Raw genomic sequence first — 22,005 nt, forward strand, 5'->3', positions numbered from 1 at the left:
GGTCCACCTTCAAGTTAATGTGGTAAAGAAAATGGCATTTTATACAAAGATATTATTTTAAGTGGCATCTTAGCTAAGGGGTGAGATTGTCTAGGAACTACCCAAGTTTCAAAGGAGCATTGTTTTGTGATCATTTATTGATGAACATTATTAGTGGGTAATGGAGTAACTGGACTAATGCTATTATTTGATTGTTTCTGAGACTCTCCTGAGATTTTCATCTTATCATTTATTTATTTTCTTTACCTTTAATAAGAGCTACAAAGAAATCACTCCCTTTCTCCCAAATAGGGTAGTTCTCCCTTTTTCCGATCCTCCTTCTTAATCTTTTGTCCCTCTACCACCTATTCCCATTCTTTCTCATTTCTAACAGTAATTCAGGTCGACCTCTGACAGGGACTTTGGATAGAGTAAAGGAAAGGAAAAAGGGTAAAATTTCATATATATCCCAAATTGTGTTTTGTTTTGGTTTGGTTTTTCGGGGGACAGGTTTGAAAAGAATTGGAGGCATTGGAACTCAATGAGAGAAAAAGCCATGGTAAACAGATCCTTGGTTAAAACCTGAAGCATCACAAAGTTGGTGTTAAAAAGTAGAATTATTAAGTCAATTAATAGGCACATAGTGCGATTTGAGGGGAAACTGTTGGGGCTTAGAATCAGGAAATCTCTTGAAATCCAGGCTATGCTATTTGGTGTTGTTTAGTAAAAGACATTTTTTTCAGGTATCTCTTAACCCTCTTTTTTTTTTTTTTTTTTTTTTTAAAGATTTTCTTTTTTCTCTCCAAAGCCCCCCGGTACATAGTTGTATATTCTTCGTTGTGGGTCCTTCTAGTTGTGGCATGTGGGACGCTGCCTCAGCATGGTTTGATGAGCGGTGCCGTGTCCGCGCCCAGGATTCGAACCAACAAAACACTGGGCCGCCTGCAGCGGAGCGCGCGAAGTTAACCACTCGGCCACAGGGCCAGCCCCTCATAATGGTTACTATAATACCTGAGGTTTAAGTGAAGTAATATATATAAAAGTAGTCAGTAAATTAGCCCAGTATTTGGACTTTGATCAGATATGTAATCATTCAACATCTTCAAACATTGTGTTTCTGTTATAGCGTATAACAACTTGGAAATGCTAGGTGCTTAGGATAGAAAGGAAGACGTAACTCACGTGTACAATAAGATTAAGATCAAGTTTTTTTTCCGTGCCTTTTTTTGTCCCCAAATGCCCCTAGTACGTAGTTGTATATTTTAGTTGTGGGTCATTCTACTTGTGGCTCGTGGGACGCCACCTCAGTGTGGCCTGACGAATGGTACTATGTCCGTGCCCAGGATCCGAACCGGCGAAACCTTGGGCCGCTGAAGTGGAGTGTGCCCACTTAACCGCTTGGCCATGGGGCTGGCCCAAGATTAAATTTTTGTGGGGAAAAAGGCCCATGAACTTTTCAAGCTTGAGTATTAAAGATAAATGGGAAAAAAAGTTCACAGCCCTTGAATATATTTCAGGATCCTAGTTTGAAAAACACTGACTTAAACTAGGCTTATTCTTTGAACGTACCTTTCAATTATGATTTATCCCTCTAAAAGAGAAATTGTGTTTATGATGAATAGAATCATTTAAAATATGATCATCTACATGAAAACAAACTTTTAAGAATTCATCTTATAGCACTGGCAGACCCTAGTTACCAAAAAAACCCCCTGAATTACAACGTAGTGTGATAATTGTTAGAATATATGTATAATAAGGTAATATAGACTAATGGAATTAAGATGAATTTAGGAGTCAGGGAAAACTTAACAGATGTGTTAAGACTAATTCACTAAGTAGATAGGTCTAGGATATATATTCCAAGGAAAAGGAGGCATGAGAGAATACAGTATCTTCAGAAAATTGGAAATGAGAGAGAATGGAGGGTAGAGGATTAGTTTGGAGGCTTTTTGAGTATTCTCAGGTGTCGTGATGAATGTACTGGAGATGAAGAGAAGAGTAAAATTCAAGTGATACTTAGGACTTAGAATTGCTAAGGGGTGTGTGTATATTTAAGTAGTAAAGGAAAGATGGAGGTAAAAATGATGTCTAGGTTTCTGAATTAAGTGCCTTTGTGAGGATGGGTATGTATCAGTCAGCATTCTCTAAAGAAACAGAACCAATAGGAGAATATATATATGTGAAATATATATATGTAGAGAGAGAGAAAAAGAAATAGATATTAATTTTAAGGAGTTGGCTAGTGTGATTGTGGGGCTGGCAAGTTTGAAATCTGTAGGGCAGGCCAGTAGGCTGGAAACTCAGGCAGGATTTCTGTGTTATAATCTTGATGGAGAGTTCTCTGGGAAACCTCAGTTTATGCTCTTTAGCATATGCTCTTCAACTGATTGGATGAGGCCCACCCTCATTGTAGAGGGTAATCTCCTTTACCCAAAGTCAAATTATTGTAGATATTAATTATATCTACAAAATACCTTCACAGCAACATGCAGACTGGTATTTGACCAAACAGTTGGTCACTGCTGCCTAGCCAAGCTGACACATAAAATTTAACCATCACAAGGGAAAATCCAGGTGTTGAATAAAAATAAAAATTCATTTTTTACATTTTTATTTTGAAAATAAAAATTCATTTTTTACTTGCTCAACTGAGGCAGTAGTGGGTGGCATTTAGTTAGAGATGCCCAGTAGGCACATTGAAATAGGATCTGAAATTCGATTGAGAACTCTTGGATGGAAAGAGATATTTAGTGGGTCAATGATATATTCTGGTTTCAGTGATAGTAGCTGAGGATGACATTTCTAGAAAAAGGAGAGAGGGTTTAAGAATGAAGCCCTGGGGATTATGTACAGAAGGAGAGCTGTCAGGAGAAAAGAATCACAGAAAAGGAGACTGTGAAGGAATGCCTACAACTCAAGATACACAAATTTGTTATTTTCTGTACAAACTTGATCCAACTCATATATTTCACATCCAAGACAAAATGATGTTGTTGAAAGCACATCTGTAGTAATTGTCTACTGGAGTAAATTCTAGTTTGTAAATTAGTATATATTTTTTTCTTCTCCAACTTTATTCTTTTTCAGTCTTTTGATTCTGAGTTCATATGCTATGTCTTATCTGGAATAAATACTTTTCCTAATAGTAAGAGGCGCCTTAATATCTTCGGATGGTAGACTGTGATTTTGCTTTTTCCCTACTGGAATAATTACTATTGGGAACCGGGCCTCATGAGAAAAATGAATGAAGCACTTTATTTATGATTCCCATTTAATTAGCCTTGCCTAGACTATTTGAAGATGACACATTTTTTTCATTGGTGTGCCTATCTAGAAGTCTGCATGGGAAAACTATCTCTAATAAAAAGTAAATTCTCTTTGTTGAATTTCTCTTTATTTCAAAAAGGCTAGTTTAGCAGTTTGTTGCTAGCATTTATTTGGTATCTGATATTTATGCATTATTTTCATTAATACTCCTGGGGAAATAAAGAAATAGAGAATGGGAATTAGTGGATCTGAGTTTACATTCTGAAAGGAGAAATATACTCTTATGTATATGTGGACATTTGCAAATGCTGTATTTATCTTACACTGTTGAAGAATAAACTCTTTTCTTAGAGATGTCTTATTGGGTAACCAAACCTATTCCTTTAAATATTGGGGGAGGGGGGAAGGAACCATTCACAGGGGACTATTTTCTGTCTTTTAAAATGGTGAATAATATTTGAACTTTCTGTGTGTGTGTGTGTGTGAGGAAGATTGGCCCTGAGCTAACATCTATTGCCAGTCTTCCTCATGTTGCTTGAGGAGGATTGTTGCTGAGCTAAAATCTGTGCTCATCTTTCTCTGTTTTATGTGGGATGCAGCCACAGCATGGCTTGACGAGTGGTGCTAGGTCCACGCCTAGGATCTAAACCCGTGAACCCTGGCTGCAGAAGTAGAGTGTGCAGACTTAGCCACTGTACCACCCAGCTGGCCCCTGAACTTTCTTTTAAGACTCAGGGCTGTCACTTTCTTCCTATACTTTGGGTTCCTGGACTGTGTCGATTTACTGTTATGCTGTTGACTTCTTACCAGTTTTTTTGTTTTTTCTTTTTCCCTCATGTTAATGGATGGGAAAAATAGAAAAGCAGATGTTTTAAAATAATAGAGAAAGAAGTGGCCATTGGAGGAGGTGTTGACCTGCTGGTCTCCACTGGCCCACAGGAAGGCGCTAGTGGCGTCCCAGGCCAGGAGGGCCATGAAGGTGGGGTAGAGATGGGGGAGTGGGACATGGAGCCTCTGCTCTTCTGGTAGGAGAGTCTTCCACCTGACATTTTCCTGGGTATAGGTTTAGATGTGAACCCCAGTGCAACAGCTTGAAAAAGGCAAGCAGCTACCAGCAGCATCAGGGCCCCAAGGACAGCCAGCTGCTCGTCCTTCTGTGGAAACAGGAGCAGATTATTGGGTGGAGAGGTGGTGCCCTTTCATTCCCTGGCAATAAACTGGTCTCTGTAGATCACTGTAAAATTATAATGGATAAAATATCTGGGCAGGTGTCACTTGAAGATACCAGCACCAGTGGAACAGGGATTAACAAGCTGAAGGTTGTTAAGAAGCAGACACACCCTTTACGAAATGAGGATATCGTCTACTTGGTGTATAGGAAGAATGACTTGGAACACGTGTCATACCTCTCTGAATCTTTACATGAAAAGCGAGGCATAACAGAAGAATCCTTTTGAATTTGATAAAGAAAATGTATTCCACGTGACCAAAGATAGCTCAGTGTAGGGTGAAGTGAGGACCCCCAGATCCTGCCATGTTGCCTGCCACTTGGGTGGGCTTTGAGGAACTGCAGCCATTGACAGACCTCTTCAACACAGCCTCTGCCTTTTTTCATAGTGTCCTCCTCAGGGTGAGAGTGTTGCTCCAGGTGCAGATCTGGGGATTCAGGCATTCCCCCTGAAAGGATGTGGTCCAGTTGTGGCAAATGATGAGATCTTTAGCTTTGCTTCAACTCTCCCAGACAGAGAGGGAACATCATTTTCTTTCTTAGAACCCCAGGATCAAGAGGATTTGCAGCCTGTTAAAATGAAAGGAGACAGGAAGCCTAATCTGAACCTGCATTTGGTCACATACCAGTGTAGAAATGCTCAGACTTTACTTGAGGACATCATGTCAGAGTTGCTGCTGTGAAGCCAGACAAGAGGGAGATGCTCACGTGCATCATCTGTCAGGAGTTGCACGACTGTGAGATTGCAACCCTGGAGTGTTTTTATTGTCTGATTATGGAATCACTGAAAACACCATGTTGTGTAACTGTTGCAGCCTGGGCATTTTCTGAGAGCTGACATCAGTATTTGCAAAACATTCCTGCTTCCCATTTGCCAGTGGCTGTAACATCCTACCCTGATTTCTGCTGGGGTCACACTGCTATACTCATGCAATGCAGTTTTGTGCAGTAATACTGGTGAACAGATGATCAAGAACTAAGTGGTGGGGAGGCACCAAGATGGCTTTGGAGTATTGGAGCCATACTCCAACAAGAGAGTTTAAAAAGCTACCCAACATAAACATTTGAAGGGCGTTTTTACAGTTCCCTTCTGAGGGGAAACGGGATCTCTACATTAAGTACTTTGGTGTCACTTTTCTTTTGTGAAGCTTTTCCTTCTGAGTGGCATCCTTCCTAGTGGCCTGGAAGGCCCTGTAAGGCCATGTCCCGTTTTCCTAGTGTGTAAATTGAGTTGTTACTGTATCTAGCCTAGGGCTTGAGTGAGCACGCTCTCGACCACAGCTGTGGAACAAGGGTGCACAGGGCCAGGAGGCTCTAGGCATCAGGCATCCCCTTTGCTAGTGACTAAGGTCTCTGCTTGATGCATCACCATGGCTGAGAGTTCCTCCCTCCCTCGCTCTTCCATAGCTACAAGCCCCTCTCTCCTGATTATCTCCCACATTATTTTTTTCCATTATTTTTTTCCTTCCCTGCTTTTCAGTAACTAATGCCTTTGAGACTGTGGGTTGTGGGGCAGGTGGGTGAGTGTGGCAGGCACAGCAGGCTAAGGTTCGGGGGTGCACGCCCACGCACATATGTGTGTGGTGGTGCCTCTGTCCCACAATGTTCTGGTCTTGCTGTGTCCATCTGTGGAGCAGGCCCTCTGGCTGACATCCTGGAGAGCGTGTGAATGGTGCACGAGGGACTGGTTCCAGCTGCTGTGATGCTGGAAGCCATCCATCTGTATGGCCATTGCTTCCTCTTGTCCTTGCCCTTGTCCTTTCCTTCTGTGCTAGATTTGCCGTGTCATCTGGAATAATAGTAGAAATTTTATTTTTGTAAATAAATGTTATTTTATCTTTTGTTGAAATCACCTGTCAAATTTGTTAGTAAAACTTATGACTTTTTGCTTCTTAGGAAAACTGTTTTCAGCTATTGTCTTGCTCATAGTACAGACTTGAGAAACAGCACTCTGTTTGTGGAGGAAAGTCCTTTTTTGTGTTCTAGTAAACAAGTTGTGTTTGTTTAAAAAAATTCTATTTAAAGAAAGAATAAAAACGCTGAGTAAGAGCATGCTGTCCTCTGACTGAAATAAACAAATTTTAGTGAATGGACTTGGTTTGGCATTTTTTTTTGGTTAAAGTTTTTTTCCCCCCATTCTTAAATTATTTATTTTGATTAAAGTTGCTGTGTAAATGACTTCAGTGCTGATGCTCATCTGGTAAAATATAGGTGCTACTATCTCATTTTTTTTTTAACATACTTATGTGTAGGTATATTTTATTATGAACATTTATAACAAAACAGGGGAAGAAAATTGAATAAAAAACTAGCTACAGATACATGAATATTCATAATTGGAGTTTGTAGTGGTGGAGAGATATGGGGATATATTGTTGATAGTTGCAGTCTCATCTATTTCATATCAAGGGATTTGCATTTTGGGGGAGGGATAAATCAGTCAAAAAGAGATGATCAGATTAGAGTATATTCCTAGACAATATATAATAGAGGGAATGGCATTGAAAGTTTCTGCTAAGTGACCTGCTGTAATTATAAAATTCCAGTGCTAGCTTCCCTAGTGGAAGATGGAGAAATCTCATTTCAGGGGAGGTTGACAGTTCCCATATTTCTTGTGTTATAAAAATTTTTAACTTGAACTAAAGGGAAACAGTCATACTATAACTCCATTAGTTTTTTCCTGTTGTATAGTTAGTATATAATCATAGCATTTATTTATGTAAAAGCCAGAAATTAAGTAGATTTCTTGATTTACCTTGTATGTGTATTTTTTTTTTTTCCGTCTAGAAAGAGTTTACATTGAGGAGGAAATAATCCAGGAAAAGGAAGAACAAGCAGATCAAGATGTGTAGCTCTGTGGCTGCCAAGTTGTGGTTTTTGACAGATCGTCGAATCAGGGAAGACTATCCCCAAAAAGAAATCTTACGAGCATTAAAGGCCAAATGTTGTGAGGAGGAACTGGACTTTAGGGCTGTGGTTATGGATGAGGTGGTGCTGACAATCGAGCAAGGAAACCTGGGTAAGTCTATATTAAGTAATTTTTTGAATTTTTACTTAGAATATGGTGAATCTGCGTATTTTAGGAATAATTAGGACAGAGGAATTGTTAATAATCTTATCATTACTAAGTATTAACTAATCTTAAAATCCAGTACATTTTATGGAAGAAATGGGAACACCATTGTTTATTGAACCCCTTTTTGTATTTAGAAAACAATTGGGAGGGAAATTAAAGATAACCTACTAGTTTTCTTCTATTATTACTGTCTTCTGCTTTTAAAGTACCTTGTTTTATAATGTGCTCCTAAGGGAATCTCTACCTCATGGGGGGTCCTTTTGGTGAATTCATCAAAACCTGTATGTGATTCTTATTTTCTTTTTGAAATACTTTATATATATGTTACAAAATACTAATATAGTTTTGTTATGGATAAAAGTGTCCTAATGATTTGACTCAAGTGATAAGTATTTCTAATATTTCATATTTGTTTTAGTATTACAAGATACCTTGGAAATGGTATAGAAATTCTTTAGGACTGACTTGCAGGAATCTTTACATGTTTGCTTTGGAAAGTTATGACTTGTTACAGCTAAATTGTTCATTTCTGTTAGGGAGCATTATATGTGGCATATAAGTGGCATTTTGATTAACTTTCAGAAAATACTTCATGGTTTAGTGATAGTATTGGATAAGGATATAAGACAAACACTTAAGTACATTCTGGTTCACTTATTTTCTTTGTGACCGGAATAATGAAGCCACGTGTTTTAATTTCCTCATCAATAAAATGGAAAGATATGGTTATTGTGAGAATTAATAATATACAAAGTACCAATCTGCTATTGTAGGGTAATATCACTCACAGGCTAGTTAACAGATCCAGAATCTTGCCTGATTATTAATGATACCATAGATTTAAGTAAGTAGAATCTCTTTGCAAACAATCGCTTTAGTCTCTGCCCTCTTAACATTTATTTATTTCATTCTCAGTACCTTTCAACAGGTATTGTTTCTTTAGAAATAACTGCTCTAGAAATGTTTCTAAGTTGTTTCACTTGAGCAAATAAGTAGTTAGTACCTTTATAAGAAAGATGGGCACTATTTTGTTTTCAGTGTGTGCCTAGGTCCAACACTTAGTTATTCAGATCCAGGAGATCTGGGATAGAGCCTGTTTCATTCTTTTATTAAATATTATTTGAACACTTACTTATATGCTAGCTGTTTGGTTTGGTGGGCAAAATGAGACATAGTCCCCACATTCTAAAGAATAAGATTAACATTAATCAAGTGATCACATAAATAAATGTAAAATTATTGTAACTTTGGTGAGTTACTAATGAATGGAATGGATATCACTTTGCACCCTCCTATCCCTATGACAGATAGTCCTGATCAAATCATGGTAAATCTTTTCTCTAAAATCCAGTATCTGTTATGTGCTTTTATAGCTTACAACTTTTTCAGCGTAAGTGCATGAACAACTATTGTTGAAATTGGAGTCAGAAACTCAGACGCCTTATTGTGGTAGGAGCCATGCTCTTGAAGTCTGCGTGAGTAGAGATATAAAGGCCAGTGTAGTACATTAGTTCACTAAACACCACTTACACGTATTTCTCATGTATGTTTCTATGTTTTAAAGGTTGAAAAACTTAAGGCTGCTTTTCTAAGAGTTCTCTGCAGCCAGGATTTCTGAGGTGACCTACCTTCTGCTAAGTAGACACATTACTACAAGATTTGGGAGGTGGAAATGGGCATCTCTATTTTTAGAAGGCTTCATAGGTTGAAAAAGATCTAGGGTCGAAAACCGTTGCTCTTGATTGTTTTCTTATTTGCCTACTGGGCATTTTTACTTTTTTTTCAACTGTCATTTCTATGCCACTATGTCAAAATTGAACTTACGTTTTCCTCCTAAAACTGTCTTCTTATCTCAGCTTTTCTGTCCCTGTTTGTAACATCCCTTTTCATCCTTTGACTTGGGCTTACCTTTGACAGATTTTTTCTTTTATCCTTAAGAGCCACTTCTGCCACAAAATTTTGTTGCTTTTTCCTTCTAAGCCACAACTGTTCTGTCTTCTGCTTCTCACTGTCCTGGGTAAGGCTGTTGTTGCTTCAAATTTTAGTGACTGCAACATCCCTGTAGCTCTTTCTTTTTAACAGCAGTGCTTCCTCTCTAGTCCTTTCTCATTCATTAAATACCACTTTTATTATCTTAACATCTCTCTAAACACCTTCAGAAACTCACTTTTTCCCTGTGGCATTAAATCTGATTATTTTTAAGACTTTTAATTGGTACATCTCCTGTATCTCCAAGAATTTCTAGGCTTTTTTTTTTTTTTTTACATTTTGCATATTTTGCTTTATTTAAATCTCATGCCGTCTTGTAGGGAAGGTGATATTATCATTTTACAGATGAGGAAAAAGCCTGTTTTGCAGAATTAAGTGGTGAAATATGAGCAAAATTCCTTTTTTAATCTGTCGTTGGCTCTCTTTGCTACAAATGCTGCTGCTTCTTGATAAGATAGACCATTTCTCCAAACGCGTCTCTTATTAGTCCTTATTCTTTGCCTTGGATCACTGTGTTCACGATGGAAGTTCAGTGTCACTTAAGCTCGTATATTTCACGCTGTCTGAATTTCTTCCCTGATCTTATCATATCTCGTGTCAAGTTTTACCTGACTACTTTCTTCTGAAGTTTTAAACCACTTAATGCCTATGCAGCACAACTAATACTTAATTACATAGTCATTTTTTTCTCTAACAGATTTATTTTCATTTTGTTTTTTCAGTTTCTCACATCCAGAGACTGTATTATATTCCATATTGTATCTCTCTTAGCAAGATATGGGACACATAAATACTTGTGATCCTATTCACACATTAGTTTAGTAAATATGTGTTGAATATCCATTGTTTACAGCATAAAAATGTTACTCAAATCAACAACAATGAGATGCCACTTAACACCCAGTAGCAAGGCTGTGATCAAAATGACAGCAAACGTGTATTGGCAAGAATATAGGGAAATTGGAACCCTCCTACATTGCTAAGGGGAATGTAAAATGGTGCAGTCCCTTTGGAAAACAGTCTGGCAGTTCCTCTAAAGCTTAAACATTGAGTTACCATAGGATCCATCCCACTCATATGTATACATCAAAGAGGAATGACAACATACGTTTGGAAGAGTTTAAGATGAATTGGTGTTAATTCTTCTTTAAATGTTTGGTAGAATGTTTCACTGGTGAGTGAAAACATCTGGTCCTGGGGTTTTTTTTGTTGGGAGGTTTTGGATTACTGATTCAGTCTTCTTACTAGTTATAGATCTCTTCAAATTTTTAATTTTTTCATGATTCACTTTACGAGGTTGTATGTTTTTAGGAATTTATTCATTTGTTCTAGGTTATCCAATTTGTTGGAGTATAATTGTTCGTAGTAGTCTCTTATAATCCCTTTTATTTCTGTGGTGTCAGTTGTAACAACTTTCATTTCTGATTTTTGTTATTTGAGTCTTTCTGTTTTTCTTGGCTAAGAGTCTGTCAATTTATTGATTTTTTTCAAAAATCCAACTTTTAGTTTTGCTGATTTTTTTTTTATTGAGGTCATAATAGTTTATAACAATGTGAAATTTCAGTTGTACGCTATTATTTGTCAGTCCCCATATATATGTGCCCCTTTACCCCTTATGCCCACTTCCCTAACGCCCTTCCCCTCTGGTAACCACTAATGTGTTCTCTTTGTCCATGTGTTTATCTTCCTCATATGAATGAAATCATACAGTGTTTGTCTTTGTCTGGCTTATTTTGCTTAACATAATACTCTCAAGATCCATCCATGTTGTTGCAAATGGGATGATTTTGTCTTTTTGAATGGCTGAGTAGTATTCCATTGTATATGTATACCAACATCTTTATCCACTCCTCAAGTGATGGGCACTTGGGTTGCTTCCACTTCTTGGCTATAGTCAATAATGCTGCAGTGAACATAGCAGTGCATAAGTCTCTTTGAATTGTTGATTTCAAGTTCTTTGGGTAAATACCTAGTAGTGGGATAGCTGGGTCATATGGTATTTCTATTTTTAATTTTTTGAGAAATCTCCATACTGTTTTCCATAGTGGCTGCATCAGTTTGTATTCCCATCAGCAGTGTATGAGCGTTCCCTTTCCTCCACATCCTCTCCAACATTTGTTATTTTTTGTCTTGATAGTTATAGCCATTCTAACGGGTGTAAGGTGATATCTCATTGTAGTTTTGATTTGCCTTTCCCTGATGATTAATGATGTTGAACATCTTTTCATGTTCCTATTGGCTATCTGTATATCTCTTTTGGAACAATGTCTCTTCATATCCTCTGCCCAGTTTTTGATTGAGTTGTTTGTTTTTTTGTTGTTGAGTTGTTTGTGTTCTTTATAGTTTGGAAATTAGTTTTGCCGATTTTTTTCTATTGTTTTTTCTATTTGTGTTATTTCTGTTCTCATTTTTTTATTTCTCTCCTGCTAACTTTGGGTTTAGTTTGTTTTTCTTTTTTCTTGCTCCTTGTGGTATAAAGTTAGGTTGTTGATTGCAATCTTTCTTCTTTTTTAATGTATGCAGTTAGAGCTATTTCAGTGAAACCAGAAAAGATACTTGGTATGATATCAATATTCTTAAATTTATTAAGATTTGTTTTGTGGCCTAACATTTGATCTGTCCTGGAGACAGTTCCATTTGTGCTTGAAGAATGTGGGTTGTGCTATTGTTTGGGTAGAGTGTTTTTGATATGTCTCTTAGATCCAGTTGGTCTATAGTGTTGTTCAGTTATTTTGTTTCCTTATTGATTTTATGTCTGTTTGCTCCATCCATTATTGAAAGTAGGGTATTGGAATCTCCTCTTAGTGTGTTAGTGTCTGTTTCTCCCTTCAGTCTGTTGCTGTTTGCTTCATATATTTGGGTGCTCTCTTAGGTGCCTATGTATTTACAATTCACAGCTTCCTGGTAAATTGACCCTTTCATCATTATAGTGATGATTATCTCTTGTGGCAGTTTTTGTCTTAAAGTCTGTTTTGTCTCACAAGTATGGCCACTTCTGCTCTTTTTTGGTAACCATTTGCATGGAGTACCTGTTTTCAGTCTTTCACTTTCAGCCTTTGTGTGTCTTTACATCTAGAGTCTCTTGTTGATAGCATATAGTTGGGTCTTGTTTTTTGATCCATTCTTTCCCTCTATGTCTTTTGATTGGGGGAGTTTAATCCATTTACTTTTAATGTAATTACTGATAGAGCAAGTCTTATTTTTTCCATTTTGTTAATTGTTTTCTGTGTGTCTTGTACATATTTTGTCCCTCTTTTCCTGCTACCTTTTGTTTTTTGTTCATTTGTTGGAGTGACATACTTCAATTCCTTTCTCATTTACTTTTATGTATCTTCATGTAGGTTTACATATCTTCTATAGATATTTTCTTTGTTTTTCCTGTGAGGATTACGTAATACATCTTAGAGTTTTAATAATCTGTTTTAGGTGTTAAATTCGTTTATATCCAAACTCTACTCCTTTACATCCCCCCCACTTTATGTTATTTATTTCACAAATTACATCTTCTATTTTGTATCCTTTAACATAATTTTATAGGCATAATTATTCTTTATGCTTTTAACTTTTAAGTGCTATACCAGAAATAACAGTGATTTGTACAGTACCATTACAGTATGCCAGGATTCTATATATATCTATATGTTTACCTTTACCCAAGAGCTTTATATTTTTGTATGCTTTTGTGTTGCCTTCTAGCATTGTTCCGTTTGAACTTGGAATCCATTTAGCATTTCTTATAAGGCCAGACTATTGGTAATGAACTCCCTCAGCTTCTCTTTATCTGGGAAAAATCTTTCTTTCTCCTTCATTTTGAAGGACAGTTTTGCTGGATGTATTGTTCTTGATTGGTAGTTCTTTTCTTTTAGTGCTTTGAATATATTGTCCCCCATCCTCTTCTGGCCTGTATGGTTTCTGCTGAGAAACCCTTTGATAATCATATGAGAGCTCCCTGGTTTATAAGTTGCTCTTCTTTAGTTGATTTCTAGATTTTCTATTTGTCTTTGGCTTTTGACTTTTGAGTTTGATTATAATGTGTCTTGGCATGGGTCTCTTTGAGTTCATCCTACTTAGAATCTTTTTGTTTTTTGAAGAAGATTAGCCCTGAGCTGACATCTGTGCCCATCTTCCTCTACTTTATATGTGGGATGCCTGCCACAGTGTGGCTTGATAAGCAGTATGTAGGTCCGCTTCCGGGATCTGAACCGGTGAATGGGGCTACTGAAGTGGAGCATGCAAACTCAACTGCTACACCACCGGGCCAGCCCCATGAGCATTTTAGATGTGGATGTCTATTTCTTTTCCCAGATTTGGAAAGTTTTCAGCCAATATTTCATCAGATAAACTCTCTGCATCTTTCTCTCTTCTCCTTCTGGGACTGCCATAATGCCTATATTGATCTGCTTGATGGTGTCCCACATGTGCCTAAGGCTTTCTTCCCTTTTTTTCGTTGTTTTTTTTTTTTAATTCTTCTGACTCAGTAATTTCAAATGTCATGTTTTTGAGTTGGCTGATTCTTTCTTCTGCTTCAGCAATTCTGCTGGTGGACCACTGTAGTGTATTTTCAGTTTGGTTTTTGTGTTTTTTAGCTCCAAAATTTATTTTGATTCTTTTTTTATAGTTTCTCTCCCTTTGTTGATATTCTCATTTTGTTCATTGGTTGTTTTACTAATTTTTGTTTAGTTGTTTATATGTATTCTCTTGTAACTCATTGAGCTTCTTTAACACAGTTATTTTGAATTCATTGTGAGATAGTTCATATATCTTTTTCTCTTTGGGGTCATTTCTGGAGATTTATTTTGGCCCTTTGATTGGACCATATTTTCATGTTTCCCTCTGTGCCTTGTTATTTTTTGCAGGTATTTTGGCATTTGAAAAAGCAACCACCCCTCTCATTCTTTATGGACTGGCTTTGTACAGAAGACCTTCAGCAATCAGCCCAGTTAGAGATTGTGGGAGCCTCCTAAATCTTATCTGGGTTTTTGTCTTCTGTGGGCTTGTGCATGTAATTTCCCAATTAGAGAGGTTCGTCAGTTTCTTTTTCAGGAGTTTGTAATATCTCTTTCTTTTTGGTGTCTGCCTGTGGTACTGCAGGTTCTCTGGTTCTGCAACAAGCCACTGATCTTTGCTTTGTTCTTATTGGCCCCCAGGCATCCAAAGAATGCTGGATTGTCATGTCTGGTTTTCTGTCAGACAAGACAGAAACTACTCCCTTGGGCAGCCCTCCAAAAATCTGGAAAGTTGGATATACATTTACTCTTTTTCTCTCTCGAGGTAGAAACCTCAAGTAGGGTAATTTCTCTGTGTCACACTGAGCTGTGCTGGCTTGTGGGAAGAAATATTGTGATTAAAATGCAAAAGGCTTTTCTTACCTGTTTTATTGTGCCTGTTTTTGGCCTTCCACTTGCCTGAGATACTGTAACTTCTTGACCATTTTCCCCAATTTGGATTTCTAAGAAAGACTTTTTAGAATGTATGTTGTTGTTAAATTGGTGTCCCTGTTGGGGAACAAGGTCTGGGGTTTCCTATTCTATCTTGCTAATGTAACTCTCCTTCTTGTCTTATGACCTTGAGAGTTGAAACATGCTGGTCACGTATTTTGTGGAATATCCCACATTTTGTACATTTCTCCTGATTAGATTGAGCTTATGTATTTTTTTCAGGAGCCAATAAACTGGCCCATAGGCCATATCAGGCCTGCTACTTGTTTTTATAAAGTTGTATTAGGACATAGCTGTGCACTTGGTATTCATGTTGTCTGTGGTTGCTTTTGTGCTACAAGAGCTAGCGTTGAGTAATTGCAACTGAGACTGTATGGCCATTTGACCGTATATGTGATGATTTCTTTCTGGGTTCTCTGTTCTATTCCATTGGTCTGTAGGTCTCTCTTTTTGCCATTACCACACTGTTTTGATTACTGTAGCTTTGTAGTAAGTTTTGAAATCAGAAAGTGTGAGTACTCCAGTTTTGTTCTTCTGTTTCAAGCTTAGTTTGGCTAGCTATTCAAGGTTCCTTGAGGTTCCATGTGAATTTTAGGATGGGTTTTTCTATTTCTCCAGAAAACATCATTGGGATTTTGATAGGGATTGCATTGAATTTGTGGGTCAATTTGGATAGTATTGACATTTTAGTAATATCATGTCTTCCAATCCATGAACATGAGATGTTTCCATTTATTTATTCTTCTTTAATTTCTCTTAGCAATGTTTTGTAGTATTCACTGTACAAGTCTTTCACCTGTTAGGCTAAATTAATTCCTAAGTGTTTTATTCTTTTTGATGCTATTGTAAATGGAATTGTTTTTATAATTTCATTTTCAGATTGTTTGTGAATAGAAATGCAATTGAGGTTTTTTTCTTTTTCTCCCCCAATCCCCCCAGTACATGGTTGTATATTTTAGTTATGGGTCTTTCTAGTTGTGGCATGTGGGATGCCACCTCAGCATGGCCTGATGAGCAGTGCCATGTCTGCTCCCAGGATCCAAACCAGCGAAACCCCGGGCTGCTTAAGTAGAGCGTGCGAACTTAACCACTTGGCCATGGCGCTGGCCCCTGCAATTGATTTTTGTGTGTCAACTTTGTTTTCTGCTACTTTGCTGAGTTTATTTATTAGTTCTAACAGTTTTTTGTGTAATCTTTAGGGTTTTCTCCATATAAGATCATATTATCTACAAACAGAGGTAATTTTACTTCTTCCTTTCCAATTTAGGTGCCTCTTACTTCTTTTTCTTGCCTAATTGCTCTGGCTAGAACATCCAATACTATGTTAAATCGAAGTGGTGATTGTGGGCATCCTTGCTTGTTCCTGATATAGAGGAAAAGCTTTCAGTCTTTCACCATTGAGTATGATGTTTGCTGTGGGATTTTCATATATGGCTTTTATTATGTGGAAGTAGTTTTCTTCTTTTCCTATTTCATTGACAGTTTTTATTTGAAAGGATGTTGAATTTGTCAAATGCTTTTTCTGCATCATTTGAGATGCTCGTGTAGTTTTTTCCTTCATTCTGTTGATGTGTGGTGTATTACATTGATTGGTTTTTATATGTCGAACCATCCTTGCATTCCAGGAACAAATCTCTCTTGGTCATGGTGTATAATCCTTTTAATATGCTGCTAGATTCTGTTTGCTAGTATTTGTTGAGGATTTTTGCATCAGTGTTCATAAGGAATATTGGTATGCAGTTTTCTTTTTTTTTTTGAGGAAGATTAACCCTTAGCTAACATCTGCCACCAGTCCTCCTCTTTTTGCTGAGGAAGACTGGCCCTGAACTAACATCTGTGCCCATCTTCCTCTACTTTATACATGGTACGCCTGCCACAGCGTGGCTTGCCAAGTGATGCCATGTCCACACCCAGAATCCAAACTGGCGAACCCCAGGCTGCCAAAGCAGAATATGCGAACTTAACCCCTGTGCCACTGGGCCGGCCCCTGATGTGCAGTTTTCTTGTAGTGTGTTTGTCTGGTTTTGGGATAAGGGTTTTGCTGGCTTCATAGAATGAGTTAGGAAGTGTTCCCTCCTCTTCAATTTTTTGTAAAAGTTGGGGAAAGATTGGTATTAATTCTTCTTTAAATATTTGATAGAATTCATCAATGAAGCCATCAGGTCCAGGGCTTTTCTTTACTGGGAAACTTTTGGTTACTGATTCTTACTAGTTATCAGTCAGTTCAGATTTTCTGTTTCTTCATGATTTAGTCATGTTAGATTTTTTGTTTCTGGGAATTGGTCCATTTCATCTATGTTATTCATTTTTTTGGTGTTCAGTTGTTCATAGTACTTTCTTATAATACTTTTTATTTCTGTAGAATTGGTGGTAATGTCCCCACTTTCATTTCTGATTTTAATAAGTTGTCTTCCCTCTTTTTGTCTTAGTCTGTCTAGCTAATAAGGCTTTTTCAATTATATTGATCTCTTTGTAGAACCAGCTTTTGATTTCATTGATTTTTCTCTTGTTTTTCTATTCTGTTTCATTTATCTCTAGTCTAATCTTTGTTATTCCTTCCTTTTGCTAATTTTGGGTTTAGTTTGTTCCTTTTCTAGTTCATTAAGTTGCCAATTTGGATTGTTAATATGAGATCTTTCTTTTTTTTTTTGATGTAAGCATTTATAGCTATAAATTTTTCCATTAGCACTGCTTTCACTGTCATGTTTGGTATGTTGTGTTTTCATTTTCATTCGTCTCTGAGTATTTTCTAATTTCACTTCTGATTTTTCCGTTGATCTATTGGTTGTTTAATAGTGTGTTGTTTAATTTTTACAATTCTGTGAGTTTTTCAGTTTTACTTGTGTGATTGATTTTTATCTTCATCCCATTTTGGTCAGAGAAGATACTTCGTATGATATTTATCATTTTAAGTGTTTTGAGACTTGTTTCCTGGCATTTGCTCTGTCTTAGAACATGTCTCATGTGCACTTGAGAAGAATGTGTGTGCTGTTGTTGGGTAGGGTGTTTTGTGTATGTCTGTTAGATCTAATTGGTTTATTGTGCTGTTTTAGTTCTCTATTTCCTTACTTGTCTTCTTCCTGGTTATTGTATCCATTACTGAGAGTGGGTATTGAAGTCTGTAGCTCTTATCATAGACCTGTCTATTACCCCTTTCAATTCTGCCAGTTTTTGCTTCATATGTGTTGGTGGTCATTAAGTGCATAAAAGTTTATAATTGTTATATCATCTTGCAGTATTGAACATTTTATTAATATAATTTCCTTCTTTTTCTCTTGTAACCTTTTTTTGGTTTAAAGTCTATTTTGTCTGATATTAGTACAGCCACCCCTGCTCTCTTGGTTACTATTTGCATGGAATATCTTTTTCCATCCTTTCACTTTCAACCTGTTTATCTTTGGATCTCAAGTGAGTCTCTTGTTCATAGCATACCGTGTGATTGTGTGTTTTTATCCATTCTGCCAATCTCTGTCTTGATTAGTGAGTTTAATCCATTTACATTTAAAGTAATCACTGATAGGGAGTGATTTACTTATGGGTTGTGCTATTTGTTTTCTAAAACGTGCCCTCTATCTTTTTTTTGTCCCTCATTTCCTGTGTTAGTGTCTTCTTTTGTGTTTACTTGATTTTTTTGTAGTGAAATGTTTGAATTCCTTTCTGATTTCCTTTTGTGTATATTCTGTAGCTATTTTCTTTGTGTTTACCATATAGATTACATTTAACATCCGAATGTTATAATACTTTAATTTGAATTTATGTAAGCTTAACTTCAGTAACATACAAAAACTCTGCTCCTTTACAGCTCTGACTCCCCCCCTCTTTTTTAATTGATGTCACAAAGTTACATCTTTATACATTTCGTGCCCCAAAACATAAACTAATAATCCTTTTAAATGCATTAGTCTCCTAAGTTACGTAGAAAACAAGAATTAGAGTTACCAACAAAAGTTACAGTAATATTAGTTTTTACACTAATGATTGTTTATTTTTTCTTTAATTGTATTACTCTCTAAAATCATGTAGAAAACAAAAAATACAGTTACAAACTGTTGTTACAGTACTACTAGCTCTTCTAATTGCCCATGTATTTACCTTTAATGAGATCTTTATTTCTCCATACAGCTGCGAGTTACTATTTAGTGTCCTTTCATTTCACTTTGCAGGACTTGTTTGAACATTTCTTTCGGGACAGGTCTAGTGGTCACAGACTCCCTCAACTTTTGTTTTTCTGGATATGTCTTCGTTTCTCCTTCATTTTTGAAGGACAGTTTTGCTGAATATAGGATTCTTGGTTGACAGTCTTTCTTTTAGCACTTTGAATACATCGGCCCCCTGTCTTCTGGTCTCCATCATTTCTGATGAGAACTCTGCTGCTAATGTTATTGAGAATCCCTGGTATGTGGTGATTTGCTTCTGTCTTGCTGATTTCAAGATTCTCTCCTTGTCTTGGGTTTTGAAAGTTTGATTGTAGTGTATCTCAGCATGGTGCTGTTTGAATTCATCTTACCTGGAGATAGTTGAGAGTCTTAAATGTTTATATTCATGTAGTTTATCCAATTAGGGAATTTTTCAGCTGTTATTTCAATATATTCTTTTTGTCGCTTCCTCTCTCTCTTCCTCTTTCTCCCCCTCCCTGAAGTCACTTCAGCCAGAAAAGGAGGGGCTTTTAACTATGGGAGAGTAGTGTAACAACAATGGCTACTGGCTGGTTTGTCTGGAGCTCTTTGATCAGAAGTGGCAACTTAGGTGTCAGAGCAGAGATCCACAATAATTGGAGAGTAGGGTCTTTTCAGCCACCCTGTCTCCTGCAAAATGTGTCAGCTGTTCCAACTGCTCCAGAACAGGTCCACAGTGTGGCTGAGGGGTGGGAGATGGGTAGCTGCTACTGTGTTAAGAGCTGAAATTGACTGGAATTAATGCATTTACCCTCCCAGTCGTTTTTTGGAAGTTGCAATCTTTCAACAGACTCCACAGTTCCAGAATAGTTACATCAAACAAAATTCTGCCAATACAGTTATCTAGATGGGGAGACAGATTCTTGATGCTCCCTAGTTCACCATCTTCTCAGAATCCTCTATATACTTATTTGTGATTGGGTTGTCTGTCTTTTTGTTTTGCTATTTTGCATTATATTGTGGGAGCAGGTTTCTCATTGGATATGTGTATGTGAATATCTTCTTTCACTCTGTAGCTTGCCTTTTTCACTCTGTTAATGGAATCTTTTGGTCAGTGGAAGTTTCTAATTTTAAGTACCATTTATATTTTTAAATTCTTTGGTTAGTGCGCTCCCCCCCCCCCCCCCCCCCCCCCGCTGCTGAGGAAGATTAGCCCTGAACTAACATCTGTTGCCCATCTTCCTTTTTTTTTTGCTTGAGAAAGATTAGCCCTGAGCTAACATGTGTGCCAGTGTTCCGCTACTTGATACGTGGGTTGCTGCCACAGCATGGCTGATGAGTGGTATAGGTCTATGCCTGGGATCTGAACCTGCAAACCCCAGCCACTGAAGGGGAGCACCCTGAACTTAACCACTGTGCCATGGGGCCAGCCCCTGGTTAGTGCTTTTTGTATCATAGTTAGGGAATATTTATGTGCCCAAGAGTCCTTCTTTTGAGATACATACTGAAATGTCTACTTGATAAAATATAACATTGTTAAGTGAAATTATTAAACTGGGGAAAGGGCATGTAGAATGGTACCATTTTCTAAGGGGAAGGTGATATGTGAGTATAATTTCCACTGGTTTAAAAAATAGATAATGGAAGGATAAACTATAGTTTTTCAAATATGGTTACCTTTAGGGAAAAGATTGAAGAGGGTCGAGCTGGACTTCTGACTGTACCTTGTTTTGTAGACTCAAAATAATCTATGGTTGGGGAAAATAGGAGTATAGAATAAAACGGTTGATCATATATTGATAATTGTTGAAAGTGGGTGATGGTACATTGCATTATAATCTCACTGTTTTTCTGTTGAGAAGTTTCCATAATAAAAAATTTGAAATAAATGGAGAAAAAGTTTGAACGAATAAAAACTTGTTATTCCCAGTCTCATTTTCTGATTTAAACTAAAGGTTTCTCTTCTACTCTGGTAAATTCACCTGAAAGTGTACATTGCTTTGAAAAGTTCATGAAAGGTCATGAGAAAAGGCAAATGTTACACTTGATTTATAATAGGCCTATCTAATTGTTTAGGTTCTGTGCATGTATAATACAAATTTATGTAATTTGCATCTTGCATAAAATGGAAATTATGTCTTATATGTGTTAGCCTTTAAGGGGACCTTGTAATTTTACAGTTTGCCCGTGAAGACCTTTATTGTTTAACTGATTTCTTTAGGGGAGAGATGACAACAAATCAGATTTATATTCTCCAAAACGCATGTAATTCCTGAAACAGTTTGTAATCTTCTTTTCACGTGTTATTTTTATGTTTCCGCAAAGCTATAGAGTCTGGAAATTAGACTCTATTTTTTCTTCTTTTTAAAAATGGTTTTGTAAGAAGAAATCAGTTTGCTTTTACATATACTGTGTTATGTTGGCATTTTGGTTTTAATTTCTAGTAGACTTAGAAATTACCTGCTTTTAGTATAGGCATATACTTCGTTACTTTCCCTCCTAATTCTATGTTATAGTGCTCTCATGACGGTGAGTCAGTTATTTAAAGCAGATTATTATTATTGAGAGCTCAGCTGGTCCTAATTCATTGGGCTAATTCTGGCTGTTTGGTGCTGCTTTTCCATTGTTGTATTAGTAGATAAACCTACCCCCAAATAACACTTAGTTATTTCATATAGTTAAAACATTTTAATTTGTTCTGGACATTTTTCTTAAATATTCCCCTGGAAGTTTCCTCTTAGTTAATTGCACAGGGAAGAGAAGGGAACAGTTTGAGAGCACCTACTGTATACAAAGCATAGTGCTAAGTACATCTTTTTTAAAATACTAACAGCCTTGTATTGTTCTTGATTATACAAATGATGCAAACAGTACCAAAATATAAAGATTAAAGCAAATATCATCTGAAAT

At 36.9% G+C, this 22,005-nt stretch overlaps 1 protein-coding gene across 6 annotated transcripts in view; it reads left to right on the forward strand.

Moving 5' to 3' along the window:
- Positions 1-22,005, forward strand: part of RIMKLB (ribosomal modification protein rimK like family member B) — a 70,711-nt gene that overhangs the window by 8,185 nt on the left and 40,521 nt on the right. For all 6 annotated transcript variants that reach the window (XM_070620669.1, XM_070620665.1, XM_070620663.1 and 3 more), the window contains one exon: positions 7,265-7,496. In XM_070620669.1, the coding sequence (XP_070476770.1) occupies positions 7,322-7,496 (175 nt within the window). In that variant the 5' untranslated portion in view covers positions 7,265-7,321. The remainder of the gene's footprint in view (positions 1-7,264; positions 7,497-22,005) is intronic.

The sequence above is a fragment of the Equus przewalskii genome, chromosome 5, assembly GCF_037783145.1.
Source record: "Equus przewalskii isolate Varuska chromosome 5, EquPr2, whole genome shotgun sequence".
Taxonomy (NCBI): domain Eukaryota; kingdom Metazoa; phylum Chordata; class Mammalia; order Perissodactyla; family Equidae; genus Equus; species Equus przewalskii.